Raw genomic sequence first — 18,059 nt, forward strand, 5'->3', positions numbered from 1 at the left:
TAATCCATTCCACATGAGCAGAAAGAGCTTGGAGTCGTGAAGCATGTGCTTCCTTTTGCAGCTCAACCCATAACTTTGGTTTATTAATCCTTTTTGCTGTGCTCCATAAGCTCCTGTTGAAGAAAATTTGTGTGCAGGACTTGCAGGATCAGCCCTTTTAACCAGCTGCAGTTTCCCTATCTTCCTAAGGGATCCAAGCACGGGCTGTCACTGAAAGGGACAATTTCATCTTTCCCCAGCCCATGTGTCCCTCTTCCTCAAGCCATCACAGTGATCATGATAAAAAAGGATCTTTTCCTCAGGCAGGGTATTTTTCAGCTGGATCTGTTCCCATGCAGTGACAGCAGCTGAAGTTTTGCCACAAAGCAAGAGCCAGGAAAAAGGCTGGAACTGTGCCTCAAGAGCTTAGTGCAAAATCATGAAGTTTCAGTCTCAGGTTCCTGGGTCATTTGTCCGTACAAACAATGTGGATTTATAGTCCAGTTTAAGAAAGTCTCCTTGGCTGCAGCTTTGTGGCTCTCTTTTGCACAGTGGGCCAAATGCAATCTCTAGTTCCCAAAAGAACTGAGCTCAGAGGGAAGTCTGGAACTAGTTACAGTTTTCATCTGGGGACCAGGTCTACATGGTTATTCAGAACTGGCCTTGAAATTGCAACCATATTGTTTAATATCCTTACCAGAGCAAACCAGGGGGGTAACCCCTGTGAACCCAGACTCAGCCTCCCTGATCTCAGCCTCCATTGTCCAGAGACTTCACAAAATCTCCACCCTTAGAGATTTTCAAAAGAGCTGGGCAAGGCCTTGAGCAGCTGGTATGACTTGGAAGTTATCCCTGCTTTGAGCAGGGGGCTGGACAAAAGACCTCCAAGGGTCCCTCTCCAAAAGCTTCACCCTGAGATTCTGTCATCTTCCCCTGCATCTGCACCAGGCTCTGCCACAGCTCCCCCAAGCAGTCCCACACTGCCTGAGCCACACATCAGGGAGCAAAAACCAACCAATTCTCCACGGCCTTGGCTGTGTTAGCTGGGAGCCAGAGCAAAGCACACACCTTATCTGTGTGCAGATGTCTCAGCACACCAGAATTAGCTTTGCATTGCAAAAGAAACTGTCCCAGCTCTGGCCAGGATCCCAGGCTGAAGACTGCAGAACATTTTCTCTTCAGCAGGAAGGAGCCTGCATCCTCAGCAAGAACAAGTGTGAAATACAAATCACTGAGCACCTGCTGCTCGTTGTCCAAGTCATCACACAGCACCCCCGAGTAGCTGCAGTGAAAGGAAGAATGACAAGGACTTAATTTCCATATGGCCCTTCAGAAACTTCAGCAATTTTGATCCACTAGGTTGAAACCTGAGCACTTGAAAGAATTGTGCACATTCACTCTGGACGAGACATCCCATGAACGCCCCGGGGGCTGGGGATCAGGAGACAAGGTGGTTCTGCTCCATCAGCTTGTTTGCAAAGATGGGAGCCCAGCTCACAGATCTTTCAGAGCCTTCCTCAGGGTCTCTTCTTCCAGCCCAGAGGGTGGAAGAAGGTTTCTTGGTGGCCGTCAGACCTGGAGACCTCATCTATAATGCGAAAGGGGCACGGAGGAACCGGAGTGGGAAACGTAGGAAGGAGCCGAACCCCAGCCCGGTGACACAAGGCTGCTGCCATCTCGTGGCTGGCTCCGGCCAAGCAAAGGTGACCGGGACATTTTTCCAACTGGAAGATTTTCTTTTGGGATAAGTAAGATCCTTCCTGCAAGTGAGCTTCAGCTGGAAGGAGCAGGGGGCAAGCAGCAGTGCCAGCGGTTGTACCCCATGGGGCCACAGCTCTCGGGTACCAGAGCTTTGCTGACGCTCCTGGGAGGTCTCTGCTTTATCTCCTGCTGGAGCTGCTCCTCTGCTTTGGGATGGCTCCACCCCAAGCCATGGTAATCCTTTTTCCATCAGGCCAGCACCTCCCTGTGCCCTGTGAGCTAAGGAGAAAGGAGAGGTCCCTGTTTCTGGTGAGAGGCTCTGGATCTGCTGTGCACATGCAGCACCTGTGGCATTCACAGTGGTCTGGTGCTGGGAAGGGAGATGGTCCACGGTGAAACAGAGACATGATGGCATCAGAGGGGATGGACATGGTCTCCAGTGCTGCTTCTTCCAGCACCTTTCATTGAGCTGTGGTGCTGATGCAGGGATTTATTCTGTGAATAAAGTAGAAATGGAGAACTACCTGGTCCCTCTTTCAGCCCCTTCCAGCCTCTCTACCAAGCTCAGGAGTGTGCAGTAGTTGAAAGAAGTGTGAGAGCAGCCATATCCTGTGTGATCTCCACAACCATCTGCTTGCCCACAGGCAGGAGAAAGGCAGGAGAACAGTGTCCCAAAGAGACCCACCAGCAGAAAACTTCTGCTGGCAGCTCACCAGAGAACCTACTAAAGCAGAGAGCTGCCTGCACCACCTTCCACAGAGCTCTTGTAGGTCGTGTCTTGTGGGCACTCACTCAAGGATACCTCCTCCTTCCTTGTCTCTAGCCATGGAAACAGGCTCCACCTTCCCCTTCCTCCTCCTGAGAGGCTCTGGGTTCTGCAGCTGCACAACTCACTGAAAAACAGCAGAACTTTGGAATATTGGGGCTCACATCACACAGACTGAAGTGGAATTCTGCAGTAAATGAGACCCCTGGGGAAGACTCCAGGCAGTGGGGAGATGACTGCCCAGTGGCCTGTGCAGCGTCCTTGGGTACACAGGGAGTTTCCTAGACAGAGGAAGATTTCTTTATGCAGGTACTGATTCAGCTTTCACCTCTCAATCATCCATTTCAAAATTAGTTTTGCCAACACTAATTAACCCCTCTGTGGAGGGGATCAGCATCCCTGTGTACCAACAGGGGGATGAATGGAGAAGACAACAGCCCCTTCATGAGAAAATGAAGAGAGCAAAGGAATCACGATATCCTGAAATCCCAATCCTGCGTCCTAAAAAAATCACAAATCCCCAAATATCAGACATTCTGCTGGAAAGATAAGCAGCCACCTGCCACTCTCAGCATGCCAGCTGCCTGGCTTTCTCAGCTGGGCACCAAACATTTCACAATCCCAAAAGCTGGGTGCCCTGAAGCACCCCTACCCCCAAGGAGCTGCATGGTCAGCTGCACAGCCTGCTCCTCACAGGCAGATTTTCCCATGATGTTGCACATGCTATTTATTCCATTCATTAACCAACTTAATGGTGGCTAAGAATAGACCCCAGATGTCCCTCTGGCCTTAAAAACTTCTTTGCCCTCAAGGAAATGCAAAGCCTAAGTAGCTCATGGCACGTGAACCAATAATGAACCAAGATGTGAAGAGCTTGCACATTTCCAAGCATTCACAAAATACATCTCTGCTGTTAAACAACCTCTGTTCTGCTTTTGGGAAGTAACTGGTTAGCAAGGATCGCTCAGAACAGAGCAATGGATGAACAAATGTTTAATTCATTGATACAGAGATTGTGCCAGACAGAGCCAGAGCTGTTCAAATGTCTTCAGTTTCTGTTATCTATTTCTGTGATGCTTTCACTGCGACAAGTTCACAATTCTGTAATAAACTGGTCTTTCTGAACAAAGACCATTTCATATTAAGACTTTAGAAAATATGCATCTTTAGTACAATTTACTCCTGAATTTTTTTAATTTTTTTTTTTTGGTAATAGAAATTATTCTGTAATGTCATTTTTTATATATACTCCTCAATGCATTTGGGAAATATCCCAAAATATACTAAAGATAGCACTATGGTTTTCTACATCACTGCTAGAAATCAAAGCATTCATGTGCAGAAAAAATTTCTTTCTGTACAAGCATTTTTCTTCTGTTGCCTGAATCCAGTCTCTTGATAATCAGCAATTACAGAAAAGAATTCTAACAATCAAATGGGAGTTTGCACTTACAGAAATTCATGCTATTTATTGCATGAGTTATTCAGACAGAGAAAGCTGCTTGGAAATCTATCATTAAATGAAAGAAACTGCTATTTCTGAAAACTGAAATTGTATTGATAGAGATTCTAAAGGGGCTAAAGAGGAGCACTATCCATTTGGAACCAATTTGGTCTTCTCAGAAACAGGAAAGGTTAAATAAGGGGATTTAAGGATCTTTTCCTCTATGAAAACATAGAGGAAAAGATCCTTAAGCATAGAGGAAAAGATCCTTTAACATTGCTTTTTACCAACTAATATTTTGTTAAACCCTCAATAGAATTATATGGTATTTCAGAAGATGATACTTGGGGTTCTATAGCATTTTTGACTTGGGCAGTTTTCAGTAAATGGCAGTTTGTTCACCCATCCTGTACTCTCCAAACTGACTGGTCACACTTTGCAAAAAGACAGACCAAGGCAGAGATGAGGAAATGATAAATTATGCTCATTTCACAAACAGGAGCCCCAGCTCCCATTTCCTCAACGCTCTGCTCTGCTTGGGTTAAATACCCACTTCCCAAGCCTGAAATGAGGGGGAATGAAATAAAGAACCCAGCCAGGCTGGGAGACCTCTCCCAGCAGAGCGGATTTCCCTCTTTTAGGGGAAGCTCCAGACCCGCATGGGAGCCCCAGCGAGCCGCCCCCGGGGACAGCCGCCCGCCGGGCTGGACGGGGTCTGGGGGAGCCCGGGCTGCGGGGAGCTGTCCCTGGATCCCTCCAGGGACCCTGCCGAGCCGAGCCGAGCCCAGCCGAGCCCAGCCGAGCCCCGCCGTTCCGTGCGCGCCCCCGTGCCCGCGCACCGAGCGACGGGAGCGCGCGTTTCCATGGCAGCGCAAACAGCGGCGGCTGCGCTGCCCCGGCCCCGCTCCGAGCGCCACAGCCCGGCCTGAGAGCCCGCAGGGGACAGCCCTGGGTGAGAGGGACACCCCTGGGTGACAGCCCTGGGTGAGAGGGACACCCCTGGGTGACACCTTTGGGTGGAGGGACACTGCTGGGTGAGAGAGACACTGCTGGGTGACAACCCTGGGTGACCCCTCTGGGTGACACCCCTGGGTGACACCTCTGTGTGATAGAGACACCCTTGGGTGACAGTCGTGGGTGGCACCTCTGTGTGAGACACTGCAGAGCAGCGGGCAAGGAGGGTGTGCAGAGAATCTGCTGGGGACAGATGTGTGACATCCTGTGCTCTGGGAACATGGTGGATGGATTTATGGCACTAGTTTTTAGATCTGTCTGCATAGTTACTTTGGCTTTTTGTTTTGTTTTGTGGGGGGTTGTTTTGTTGATTTGGGGTTTTTTGTTTCTTTTTGGGGGGGGTGCTGGTTTGGTTTTGGTTTTTTTTCTTTTTTTACTAAGCAGCCTGATGCTAGGGAAAAGCACTGAATAAAGGTTTCAGTGATTTAAAACTCTGAATGCCTTATCTATTGATTCATGTACTACTGGTACACAGCTACTGGAATATAATGTCAGAGGCAGTGAAATATATGCCAAATGAGTCTAGCAATGAAGCTTTTTTAATTTGCATTATTGAGCTTAATAATTATAAATTAGCAGAGCTAGAGCTTCCGTAGCTTCTGGCATTACTTCCAAAGTGCTGTGCAAACAACTTGTAAAAAACCCAGCGACCTCAAACAAAAAATATCTTAAAAAAATGAATATTTATAAGTAATCAGACATGCAGTTTCCTATACTTAGCTAAAATTCTATTATAAAGCACTTTTTATCTCTGAGGGTTGCACTGACAATTATTTTCCATATGCCACTGTATAGTCCTGCTTTTCAGACTCATTACCTGTAGGAGGAATTTTAATCAACCACAGGAAAAAGAAAATGCTTGTGATGAAAGCTTTAGATTATAGAAATCAAGGTGTGCACTGAGGGCTGAAGCTCCAGGTGTCTGCTGCAACTGCTCTGTGAGGTTCACAAACTGTATTTAGGCATTTGACTGCCTGCCCACCCCTGCCCTGATGGGGCTTTCTCCAAAACCCACATCAGCAGCAGGGCTGGTGTTGTTCCAGGATGTAGATGAGAGACCCTAGAGAAAAATATCCCCTTACATTAAGCAAAGGTCAGAGAGGTTTGGACTCGAAGCAACAGTCAAGAAGTTCTTGGTAAAATGTACTTCAAGAACTGAAAAGGAGAGAGAAAATATTTGGGATGTATTCAAAAGCCTAAATCCTACCTCAGCCTCTGTGTCTCATCAGCAGTGAAAGTTTGGCACCTCCAAAGAATAAGGTACTAATTGGGCAGCTGCAGAAAATACACAAAGCACCAAGGACAGACATGGAAATTAGGCCAGATGATTTTAGCTCAAAATACATAAAAACTGGAGGCTCTTCAGAGCAAAAACTGAAGCTCTAAAATAGCCCAAAACCTAGTGCAAGCAGAAGAGGATATTTTCTACAGCATCTCAGAGCAGTGCAGGTCAGGAATGGTGCCAGCAGCAGAATTGTATCAACTGAACTAATACCTCACTAAGCCCAGCTTGCTGCCTTTGGTGATTAAAGGACAGCTTTAACAATGCTCTGTCTGTTCTTTGTAAGTGAGATCATTCCCACCATGGCTTGTCCCTTAGGATCCATAGCAAAAACGACAAAAAGGCCAGAGTCAGAGAAACAAAAAAATAACCTGCAACAGTTTGCCAACCTAAAATGAAAGGCAACAGAGTTCTGTAAAGTGTGTCTGTGCTGTCCAACAATCATTCAGGCTTAGTGCAAGAAATCCACAATGCTGAAGCAATTACTGGGAAGAGCTTTAGTGAGTAAAACTGTAGCTTGTGAACTAGTGACAGGAGGATGAAAAAGCATGGGTGTGGATCAGAGCTGGTGACTGGGTGGAAAAAGAGACAAGGGACTTGGGTTGCTTGCTGTCTCTAAATTTGTTTTCTTGCTTTCCCACCAGTTTACATGTAAGGAGGACTGTGTCTTACACAGCTTTCACATAGGGCAGGGATGAACATCTCCTTCTGGAGATCAGAACATATGTGTTTTCCAGTTAATTGGAGCTTTTTTTAAATTGCTGCAGACACTAAAGGCTCAGTGGTTAAGATACAGAAAGCCCCTAGGCCTGTCATTGCTGTAAAACTTATCAATTACTGGCAGATCCCAGCTGACTGATTTTTGATTTTCTTTGGGCCAGGGTCAAAGACACCATCCTGACATACAGCATCAACATCTAAAAGTCTCTCTTCCAAACTTGAAATGGAAACCCACCTTGTGTCAGGTAAGGACACAATGCTCCAGCAGTGTTTCCTTGTCAGCTCAGAGGAGAGGCCTGAAGTCAGGTTCTTTTGCCCCCACACAAATGAAATGGGTAAAACAGCTACAGACAGAAAAATCCCTGTCTGAAATGCTGTTGTTGATCATCATATATGGCCAAGTGACATAAACCATACAGAGCTCTCAGTTTGTCACTGGCTTCCCAGAAGCCCTATCCAGCTCTCTGCTCTGGATCCAGCATTGTTAGACATCTGCAGCTGGGAGCACTCCAGGTGTGACACAGCACATCCCACTCCCTTTGCACTGGGTCCAGATATTCAGTTTCACATCTTCTACATCCTCATCCTGGGGTTTGTTTTTCTGTTTGGTTTGGTTTTTTTGTTTGGTTTTTTTTTCCCCAGAAAGCACAGAAGAGGATGAAAAAAACCCAATGAAAAATCCATTTAAAGTCCCATCAGATACTGAACTTTTCTCAATGAGGGACAAGGAAATTAAGAAGGCACAGGAGGTATGTACACATACTTTAGGCTAAACTGTATAACAAGCCATTACTAAGGCAGGCACCCACCCAACAGAATACCAAATGTAGCACATGGGAGATCAAAGACCTCTTCAAAGACTTCTTCATGGGAAAGCTGGGGATGTTCAGCCTGGAGAAGTGAATGCTCCAGGGAGACCTGATTGTGATCTTTCAATACTCAAAAGGTTCTTATAAAAAAAGAGCAACTTTTTACACAACCAGATTGTGATAGAACAAGGGGGAGTGGCTGTAAACTAGAAGAGGAAATATTTAGATTAGATGTTAGGAAGGAATCCTTTACTGTGAGGGTGGTGACACTGGCACAGGTTGCTCAAGGATGTCAGGGATGCCCCATCCCTGGAAGTGTTCAAGGCCAGGTTGGAGGAGGTTTTGAGCAACCTGGTCTAGTGGGGTGCCCCTATTCATGGCAGGGTGTTGGAGTTAAATGATCCCTAAGGTCCCAACCCAAACCTTTCTGGGATTCTGTGATCTCTGGGAGGTCTGATTGTTGCACAGGGTTGCACAGCCTGACATAGTGTGAAAGGAAGCAGGAGGTCTAAAGCAAGGCCTCCTCACCTCACACTGGTGTCTGACAGTCTGGTTTGTGCTTGGATTGAAGGGTGCTAGACAATTTTGGGGAAGAGCTTAGGAAGCAGTGCACTAAGGATGTCTGCTGAGTGGTGTCCTCACCATAAACCAGGCTCAAACTGTGCAGACAGCACTGAATCACACTTCAGTCCATGTGAAAGCACTGAGCAGGAACACCTTTTACCCTCCAGAAGGTTCTGGAGTGGGTTTGAATAGATCTTCTCAATCTGTACTTAATGGTTTAAATGTCCTTGTAGAAGTTGGACTGAGTTGGTTTAAGTGTGGGCCCCTTTAACCAGGGGACTCCAAGGATGAATCTCAGAAAATTTCCATTTGCTCACAGCAATAACCCAAGAAGGAAAAATGAGGACACTGAGTGGATACAAACTGGCACAGCTGGTGGATGGATGCAGAATACAAATCAACAGAATAATGACAACAAGTGCTAAGAAATTTAGTGTTTCAGTAGCCTCAAGAGAGATTATTATTGGGATTAGTCAGATAAATAGGCAAATATGCATCAGCAGGGTATCACCCATCACTGCAAATGTCCAGGCTGTCAATAACTTACTCATGTCTTTAAAAACCACAGCAAACAAAGCACAGGACCAAACAGTCACTTATCTGACTTCTCACAGGAACGTGAAAAGAGGAAGACTATGAAAGTCCATGAGAAAACTACTTACTCCACCAAAATGAAGGCAAAAAGTGGGTTGAGGAAAGCTTTGAAAAGGGAGGAAGAAGAGGAGAGCAGAAAAGAGGCGACATGTGAAGAGAGACTGAAATGCCTTCAGGAGATGCTTTCACGGAAGTTAGCCATGAAAAAAGGTGGGGAGCAGGCACTGTCTGTGCAGTGGTGCTGCTCAGCTGGGTAACAGCCTAGAGCAAAGGCCACCGAGGGGATGGGCAGAGCAGCTGGCTCTGGCTGACTTCAGTGAGGTCATGCAGACAGGCAGCTCTGTGCTGTGTCTGGCCAGCCCCTGCATGGCTGAGCCATCTCCAGCTCAGATGTTTACATACAGAGCCTGGGCCACCCCCTCACTGTGGCCTGGGTTCCACCAGCCCTGCAGCAATGAGCTGGTAGCCAGCTGGGGGGCTGCAGGATCTTGTGTGGTGGAAACTTTCTACTAAGCCAAGCTAAAGTTGGATTTCAATGGACACAGGCCTAGATTTTCTGCCTCTGCATGAGGAGTAGATTTGCCATTAATGTCCATAGGACAAGGACCAGATTGTCCACTCCATTCTCCCTGGTTTTACTCCCTGAAAATCCATATGAAGCTGATGCTAAACAAGGTTGTAACTGTAATACAATAATCAGTATTGCTGACTCCAGTGCCAACCAGATCCATGCTCATGGCAGCCTACATATTCATTGTGTTTTGCCTTGGCCATATTTCTCCCTCTCTAGTCTAAGCAACTTTATATTCTAATTTCAGATTATAAATTCGACAGGGAGACCTTCCATGGCTACCTACAGGACAGAAAACAGATCTTTTTTCTTGAGGTACATGGCTTTCAGCTCGTTACTTTCTGTTCATTTAATTACTCTTCCCTGTGTTGCTTTGTTTTGATGTTTATTCTCCTGAGATCAATGCCTGCAGATCTTTCCAAGGTGGCACACATCAGAGCTCAAGAACTGCCTGTCCAGGTCCTGCCTCACAGTCACTCAGAATCTGTAGCCCAGTAATTCCCAGCCAAGAAAGAAAGGAATGTAGGTCATTCCCATCACTGAGTAGCTGCCATGGAACCATCCCATTTGTGAGATGCACAGTCACACTGATCTTTGGCTCCTGCTCTCCTGTACATAAACTGTTCCTGGGAGCCACTCTGAACTCAACGTGAGGGAATGGAGTAACTGTGCTCAAACATTCCCATTAGTCATCTCTCTTATTGAGCTGCAACACAGCTGAATCAATCTTTGTCAGCCAGGAGTTAATGCAGTGCTGGGACTTCTGAATTCTGTCTTTAGATTCACTGCTTATTTGCTATGTTCCTTCTGAAATAACTCCTGGCCTCCATGCACCTGGCTTGCACTAAGTCACACACCTGAGTTTGAAATCCTTTCCCTCTCTGCCCACAACTATCAGGGGATTTGGTAAGCAGGTACAAAGCTAAACCAATGCACCTTTAAAACCAACCAGCTGATGTGACTGTGTTGCCTTTGGGGCTCATTTCAGCATACCATTGCAGTAAAGAGAGGGGAGATTGAAAAGATGGAGAACATAACAAAGGATGAGGAAAGAAAGCTGGAAAAGGCTGAGAGAAGGATGGAGAAGGACGCTGCCATGTTTGATGAGTTCCTGAAGGAGAACCACAATAACTCTGTTGAAGCTCTGAGAAAGTAAGGAGCACTGAAGGAACCACCTCTGTGCTATTTCATGCTGGGCACAGGAATTTGCTGCTTGACCTCCCTGCAGGGTTTTGGCTGAGCACTCTGAGTTTCCCAGAGTTACAGTTCTGGTGGCACTTTTCTTCCCACACATTCAATAAAAGAGGGGAAGGAGAGCAATATCCAGGGAACACCCTCACTGCAAAAGCCCTTCATCTGGTGGCAGCAAGGAACCTGCTGGTGGCTCCACCACTTCCATTCTTCTCACAACACCCTTTACTGGAGGGGGATGCCTCTGCCCAACCCCTCAGTGAAGCAGACTGAGCACTTTGGCCCACTGCAGGTGTCACAGGGGCACAGCTGCACCTGATGCTCAGCAGCAGCCAGATGAGGGAGGCCTGAACACTGGGATGCCATCCTTTGCCAAGGGCAAGAGGGTCTTCAGCAGGAGCCAAGCATCTCCTGGGATACATCTATAACACAGATTTCTAGGCCTCACATCACATCTTTTTCACAGTTTCATAGGCATCTCAATTCACTACTCACTACTAAATTGTTTAATGGTTTGTTTGTGCCTCCTTTCCTAGAGCCAAAAGAGAAACCTCAGCAAAGACAAAGAAAATAACAGAGATCCAGGGACTCACAACAGAAATAAAGAAAATCCAAAGGTAAGATTGCTCATTACTCCTGCCTCACCTTTAACAGCCCCTACAGTGCTACAGCTTCAAAGTCCTTGCAGGGGATAGGTTTCTAAAAATGTTCCATTTTAAGAGTCAAAATATTTTGGCTTTTGTTTTCCCGATGCTGGCTTTGTTTCTAAAACAACTAATCTAGTTTTCTTTTTTAAAAGTATAGATATTTCAACCCCAAAATTAAATGCCTAGCATGAGATTAAAATCCAAACAAAACTAAGCTATGCATTTTAATGGAGAACTAGGGAAAGACAAAAAAAAAAAGTATAATTCTCATAATGAGCTGAGCTGGAAAAATTTCTCATTCCTTTTCAAGTAAAAGTTCAAAAATTAGCAAGCTCAGTTCCATAGCAAGAGATATGACCAGGGAATATGACTGATTCTCAGTTTCCACATGAGAAACCACAGAGAGCACAGGTTCCCTTTTGCCTTTGCATATCCATGAAAAAATGTACCCTCTCTCCCCTTCTGTGGATGAAAGAGAGTGAGAAAGAACCTGTTCAAACAGAAGCTTCCCTCCCTGCTAACAAACTTTGTCCACTTCTCTCAACCCAGTGACATCTCCAGATTTGAGGACACCCTGCAGGAGTACAAGATGTACAGGGACATCCTCTACCAGCTATCTCCAAAAGAGTGGCAGGAGGAGCACAGAAAAAGGCACAAAAAAGAAAAGGATAAGGAAACAGAGCCCAGAGTTAGTGAAGGAAGTGCTTCACATCCCTCCAGCACAGAGCAGGGTGAGTGCCAGCAGAGTGCTGCTGCTCCTGCCTGGGACAGCCCCTGGCTCTAAGTGGTCACCTCCTCTTGTCTCCAGACCAGGCTCCCAGTGGCACTGCCCACAGTGTCACTTTCACGGATATTCCAAGTTCCCTGCTGTTCTCAGAGAGTTTGGATTTCAGGTCACGTGATGTCAGGCCACAGCTCAAACACTTCCTGAAGCCTCTTTTGTCAAGAGAAATGTAAGTACCAGATGATGCAAACAGCAGACTTGAGGACTGAAAAGAGCACTCAGCTGACTGGGAATCAGCACAGGGCAATCCTACTGCTCACCCTGGCTGGGCATTCCGAGTTCTGGGGCTCATTGGAAGAAACTCAGGTACCACAGAAAGCCGCCAGGTGTGCAAGTCAGTACCTATATGCCTGCTCCAAGTGAGCTCCATCCTCAGATCCTCTGCTGAGAGCCTGCAAGCAGAGGTTTTTAACCCTTCATGGCACAGGGTGACAGGTACAAGTGAAAGTGATGAGCAGACTGAGCTGCCAACAGCAGCAAAGCACCACTTCCCCCTTTTCCAGCTCTTGTGTAGAGGAAGAAGCATTAAAAAAATGAGCGAGTGAGTTTAAAGGCATTTGGATCAACACCCTCAGCTCAGGTTCATGTGTCATTCCAGCCCCACGGGCCAGCACAGCCCAGGGCAGGACAACAGGCAGTTTGCTCATGGACAGAAGTAGCTCCTGTGCTGTTTGTGTGGCCCCTAGACCCTACTGACCCCTAAATATCCCCCAGGAGGCAAAGGTGGGAATGTGCAGAGGGGTAAACAGGGACAGTGAACAGTAACAATGTTCCTATGTCACCAATGAGATCCCCTCTGAGCTGTCATTTCTCTAAGAGCCTAACACACAAAATGCTTTTCAGAAGTTCACTGGAGGATGTAGAGAGTGAAATCAGCTCGGACGAAGACGAGGTCAGAAGTCTTATATTGAAATATTTGTCTCTTCTGTTTGTCCTGTGTCATTTATCAATGTTATTAATTTTCCTCACCTTCTAACCATTAGTTACAGTTTTGAGGAGTTACTGTAGTTACAAATTGTAAATGTATGTTTATACATTCCTGAATGTTTACATTTTGGTGACACATATTATCAATACCTCAGTTTAACTTTGCTCCTTCAGTTTCCAAAACCCTACCATCATCTCTAAGCTTGCCATCCTCCAGTGAGATATGACATCACAAAATGAAAGATTTTTAAATTAGTGTAGTTACTGGCTTATGTCTGAAATGGAAGCTTTCCCACTCACAGATGTTCACAATGCTGTTTACCCCTCAAAATGCAATTTGTTTGGGGGTGAGCTGTTGAGGCAGAGTAGAACTACACACATAGCAGCAAGGATGTCCATGCATGTTTGTACATGGACAAACATGGACCTCTTAGATGGAAGAACATCTGAATAGCCAGGGCAGGTGCAGACCAACCTTCACACAGTTCAGTGGAACAGAATCTAGAGGAGGGAAAAGACTCAGCACTCGTGTTTTCCACTCTAGGAGCCTGAGCTCTACTTCACTGATCCTGAACAATTGCTTACTACTTTCATGGAGATGCTGGATGAGAACTTGTCCTTTGTCCTGAACTCCCAGGATATTGCAGAGAGTTGGAACAAAGTCCAACAGGCTTTCATCACCACACGTGAAAGCATGTGAGTGTGACCCTGCAGGTGGAGGAAGGGGTCCCTGTGGTCCAGTGACCCCTCTGCCCCCACAGACACCTCACCAACAGGCACACATAAGGCTGTTCACACAGCAGGGTCTTTCTTTGAGCTCCTAGGAAAGTGTCCCATATGTGCTTAATTTAGGAGATAAGACTTGAGCTTGGGACTAATTCCTTAGTCCTCAAGGCACAGGCTAGGGAATGATGCATTGAGCATCCTGGAGTGAATGTAAGTGTAATTCTCATGAAGGAAGACCAAAGAATGAAATAAGGCAGTTCCTGGGAGTGATCCAGAGCAGCACCAATGGTGACTCAGTGCAAAACCTTCCTAGAGGAAGGCAGCAGGGAACCCAAGTGTCATTGTAATCTACAGTGTCAATGGCAGCTAGACATATACATTTAAAATGTAGTTCATCTCCTTGTGGAAGTTTTAAAGGTAATCTGGATCCTCCTTTGACTTACCGAAAAACCTTGAAAGTTTAGCTATGCTACTTCTCCCTCCCCCACCCCAGCACAGTAACTGCTTTGCCATAAAGAAACCCCGCAGTTCCCCAGGTTTTCAGGGCTGTGGGTGCAAGTCCCAGGAAAGGCTGAAGTGTTACCTCCATCTGCCGGCAGCAGGAGGGACCAGCCCAGGCTGCGGGGAGCAGAGCCGTGTGTTCCAGAGGTGCCCTTCCCAAACACCTCCCCTCTCTCTCTCCTCTCTAGGGAGAAGGAGTTGGCAGCGCTGAAAGAGCAGGTAAACGCCCTCCGAGCCTCCGTGGCCAAGGAAGAAGAGAAAGTAGCCGAACTGAAGCTCAAAGTTCAGCTCTTTTCCTCTGGAGAACACGAGGGTGATGACCAGGTACCCGCTGGGATCCAGGCAAGGGGGGCTCACATGTGCACAAGTGGTTCCTCTCCCCCAGCCACATCCATCCTGGGAGCAGAGCACACAGGGGTGCACTGAGGAGGGATCAGTAGTGTTTCCCAGCAATGGAGCTGCAGCAAGGCTGGTTTGGGGCACTGCTGAGGCAGCAAACTGGGGCAAACCTGTCTGCTCCATGCAGCTGCTGCCAGGGGAGAGCAGGCTCCCAGAGACAGCTGGGCAGCTGCCACCTGAGCCAGGTCACTGCCAAGCTGGGAGGATGAGACCAACAGGAGAAGTGCTCAGTTCAGCCATCTGTTCCTGCCTTTGCCCTTGGCCAACCAGGAAACAAGCAATTGAGTCTTCTTGAGGGCATTAAAGTGTTTCCCTCGCAGATTTCCTTTGGTTTTGGAGGGATGTTATGGTTCCACTTGGCAGAACCCAGCTGTGGCACTCACCATATCTCCTGTCACTTCTAGGACAAAATGCTCACAAGTCTGAACAAGAAGGTGCAGGAGGTCTATTTCCAGTGCACTGGGGACAATGAGGCAAACCTGCCAACAGTAGAGATGTTAAAGGTGATAGAAAAACAGCTCAATGATTTACTGGACAGCGTGGAGAGAATCCCACCAGCAAAGATAGAAAAGGCTGTGAAGGACATAAGAAAGGAACAGAGAGCAAGGTAAGGCAAGACCCTCTTCTGGAAAACATCTCTGTTTTAAGTGTTGACAGCTGAAAGAGCCAAATCAACCCAAAAAACTGTAGCAGCAATCTGAAATTCCATCAAACAAAAACAGATTCTGAGAATCATCATTTTAAGAAAACAATTTACAGTAACAAAATTTAAACTGAATAAATAGAAAATTAAATCTCATGTTAACACAGTCTGCCTTGCCCTGATATTTTGTCGGACTTTAATAGTACATAAGGGCATTTGTCAACAACTCCAGCATTGAAATGTTTCTTCTACAAAACGTTTTAATTTGTATTACTAGATTAAATAGTAGAAGTAAACACAGTCAGTGTAAGTCCCAAGATGAGACACGTTCCTGTAGGCCCCGTTACACAAAATTTCACCTCCCAAATAACAAAGATAACTGAACTGATGACTGTATCTGGCCATCCTCAAGTGAATCAGACAGATTAACATGAGGATTTAAAGCCAGATAGTGACATTTTGGTTCTGCTTATTCTCTTTCTCAGCTGTGTAGTAGAAAAGGTATGGTGCTTCTTCCTGATATTCTGTGAATAGGTTTGCACTCTTAAATTGCAAAATAAGTAAGAAAAACATTTATTCTATGCTGGGGATGGAGAAGAATATTCAGGAAAGATACCACACACCCTACCCTCAAATAAAAATAAAAAATTTTTAAAAAACCCCCCAAACAAAAAACACCCAAGAAAAACCCAAAAAACAACCAAAAGAAAAACAACACCAACAAAACTAAAACACAACACACCCTACTAAGAGCATTAAACATTTTCCTCAAGTTTACATGGTTAAGACTGCAGTTTCTCTGCAGCAATGTTCCATAGCTTGAGCCCATTCCTGTTCCAGCACTTCATTTTCATAGGGAACTGGGTCAACAGAACTGGCCCCAGTGTGCCCCTTTGGGCCAAGTGTAGCTCCGTGGGTGTAGCAGCTCACACCTGTGTGTCCCAGACCTGGTTACACTGCTGAGCACTGGCCATACAACAAGCACCACCCTCCCCACAGCTGGGGAGCATCCTGTCCAACTGCAGGGCATAAGTGTCTGTAACAGAACAACTGCCCAGCATCTCTGTGTCAAAGAGATGCTGGGCAGTTATCCATCACTCCAGAAAGAGTAGGACCAGCTGCAGGCAGTGCTTCCCTCTTACCCTTCACAGCAACCAGCTCCAGCAGCAGGTGTGCCCAAACCCCTGTGCTCCAATGGTTAGATGGAAGGTGTGATGGAAGATGCTATGTTAGATGTTGATGCTGTGTGTCAAAAGCACAGCTGGTGCAGCTGCAAGCTGCATTTAACCCGTCCTTTATTCCCTCTCTTCAAAAGGCTCAGAGAGGAAAAGCAGAAACAAGCAAGGCAGCAGCACGATGAAGGATTGAAAAGGGACATGGAAAGATCACAGGTACCTGAAGAAAAAAAGGTAAGTGCAGGGGTCTGTGGAAACACCTCACCTCAACAGCTCACTTTGGAAAAGCTGGGTGTACCTGAATATCAAGTGTTTAAGGGAAAAGTATTCTTAAGGGGCCCCCACAGCTGTGTGGAGGTGGCACCTACAGCCAGGTGTAGCCCAATTTACAGGAGTGATGTAACTTTAGCCACTGCTGAGAAGTCAGTCACAGTGCACATGATTCCAGCTCAGTGTCCTTCCATCATCCTTCTCTCAACCACATGACCCCCTCCACTACTTGCCAGCTCTGAGTAAGCTCATTTCAACTCATTACCTTGGCTGTATTAAACCAAACACAAAAATTGGCAAATGAGGAACTGGGCAGCAGCAGGACACTCCTGATAACAGCAGCAAGGCCCTAGATCAGCTCAGCCACAACAAACCACACCTTTTCTGACATGTTCCACATCCTCCCAAACTCAGCTCTGGCCCCTTGAGAGGCTTATGCAGAGCTCCTGCCATGGCTGCTGCTGCACCTTCCTCAGGTCAACACAGCCATGAGGAGACCCTGGTTCTGTCACAGTGACAGCACAAGTGATTTGAGAGCAGGAGCCATGAGTCCCTGCCCCTTTGGCCAAGAGAAAATAGAGAAAATTTCTTTGGATTTCCAACTTCCATTCTCTTCCTGGCAGAGGACTAATAAGGCTTTAGTCAGAAAGCAGTTGTAGGTACAGCAGTGAGTTGTGGAAGCTGAAGCAGGAACACACACAGAGCTTTCAGGTGCTTCACATTCCAATACAGAAAGCTCACTCAGCAGACAGCCTGCAGCCTGCCTGGGGCACAGGGCAAGAGCCACAGCCCCTCCCAGCCTGGCAGCACAGAGCAGCTTTAGCTGCCTGGTCTGACACCCTACCAAGCACTGATGCAGTGCCTCTTCCTCCTCTGCAGAACAAGAAAATGGCCTTGCCTTCCAACCCATCTGCCAGCAAGGAGAACAGCCAAGGAAATAGATAAGGAAGAACAATTGTATTATTCCTCCTAATGGCTCAGCCTTAACCACAGCTTATAAGGCTAATGCTGTTCTAGAATCTGTCTTTTCTAGATCTACAATCTGTCAGTCTTTGCTCAGCTGAACTTTACTGTCCCATGAAATTTCCTTCTTCTCCTACCCTAAGATTCCAGGGAAAGTTTGCAATCCCTTTTCCCATCCTTTGGTATTTTGCCTAAGAAAATAAATAAAAATTCTCTCATTTTGCTTCTCAAGCTCCTGCTAAGCACCATTCAGTTTTTGATGCCAACAGCACTCTCCATACAAACCTGAGCAGTGAGATCTATGACAGTCCCAGGTGACAACCTTTGTTAGGGCACAGCTAAGGCAGGTACCTCACAGACATTTATGATAATCACAGGTCTTCTGAAGG

At 46.5% G+C, this 18,059-nt stretch overlaps 1 protein-coding gene across 1 annotated transcript; it reads left to right on the top strand.

Moving 5' to 3' along the window:
* Positions 1 to 1,460: 1,460 nt before the first annotated feature.
* Positions 1,461 to 17,814, top strand: CFAP100 (cilia and flagella associated protein 100). The gene is made up of 16 exons (XM_059856935.1): positions 1,461 to 1,608; positions 4,651 to 4,842; positions 7,095 to 7,151; positions 7,549 to 7,655; positions 8,894 to 9,083; positions 9,692 to 9,759; positions 10,433 to 10,596; positions 11,172 to 11,252; positions 11,832 to 12,013; positions 12,091 to 12,235; positions 12,910 to 12,958; positions 13,538 to 13,689; positions 14,409 to 14,544; positions 15,024 to 15,226; positions 16,578 to 16,671; positions 17,587 to 17,814. Exons 1-16 carry the CDS (start codon positions 1,461 to 1,463, stop codon positions 17,650 to 17,652), a joined length of 2,034 nt encoding a protein of 677 aa, XP_059712918.1. The 3' UTR covers positions 17,653 to 17,814.
* The last annotated feature ends 245 nt before the right edge of the window (positions 17,815 to 18,059 follow it).

Source organism: Haemorhous mexicanus, chromosome 11 (genome assembly GCF_027477595.1).
Source record: "Haemorhous mexicanus isolate bHaeMex1 chromosome 11, bHaeMex1.pri, whole genome shotgun sequence".
NCBI lineage: Eukaryota > Metazoa > Chordata > Aves > Passeriformes > Fringillidae > Haemorhous > Haemorhous mexicanus.

What these genes read in the sequence shown, in the direction of transcription:
- CFAP100 (XM_059856935.1), top strand. Translation starts at nt 1,461, where the DNA reads ATGGGAGCCCAGCTCACAGATCTTTCAGAGCCTTCCTCAGGGTCTCTT. An exon ending in TCCCTCCAGCACAGAGCAGG is followed by an intron (nt 12,014 to 12,090) that starts GTGAGTGCCAGC and finishes TCTTGTCTCCAG; the next exon opens with ACCAGGCTCCCAGTGGCACT. An exon ending in AGGTACCTGAAGAAAAAAAG is followed by an intron (nt 16,672 to 17,586) that starts GTAAGTGCAGGG and finishes CCTCCTCTGCAG; the next exon opens with AACAAGAAAATGGCCTTGCC.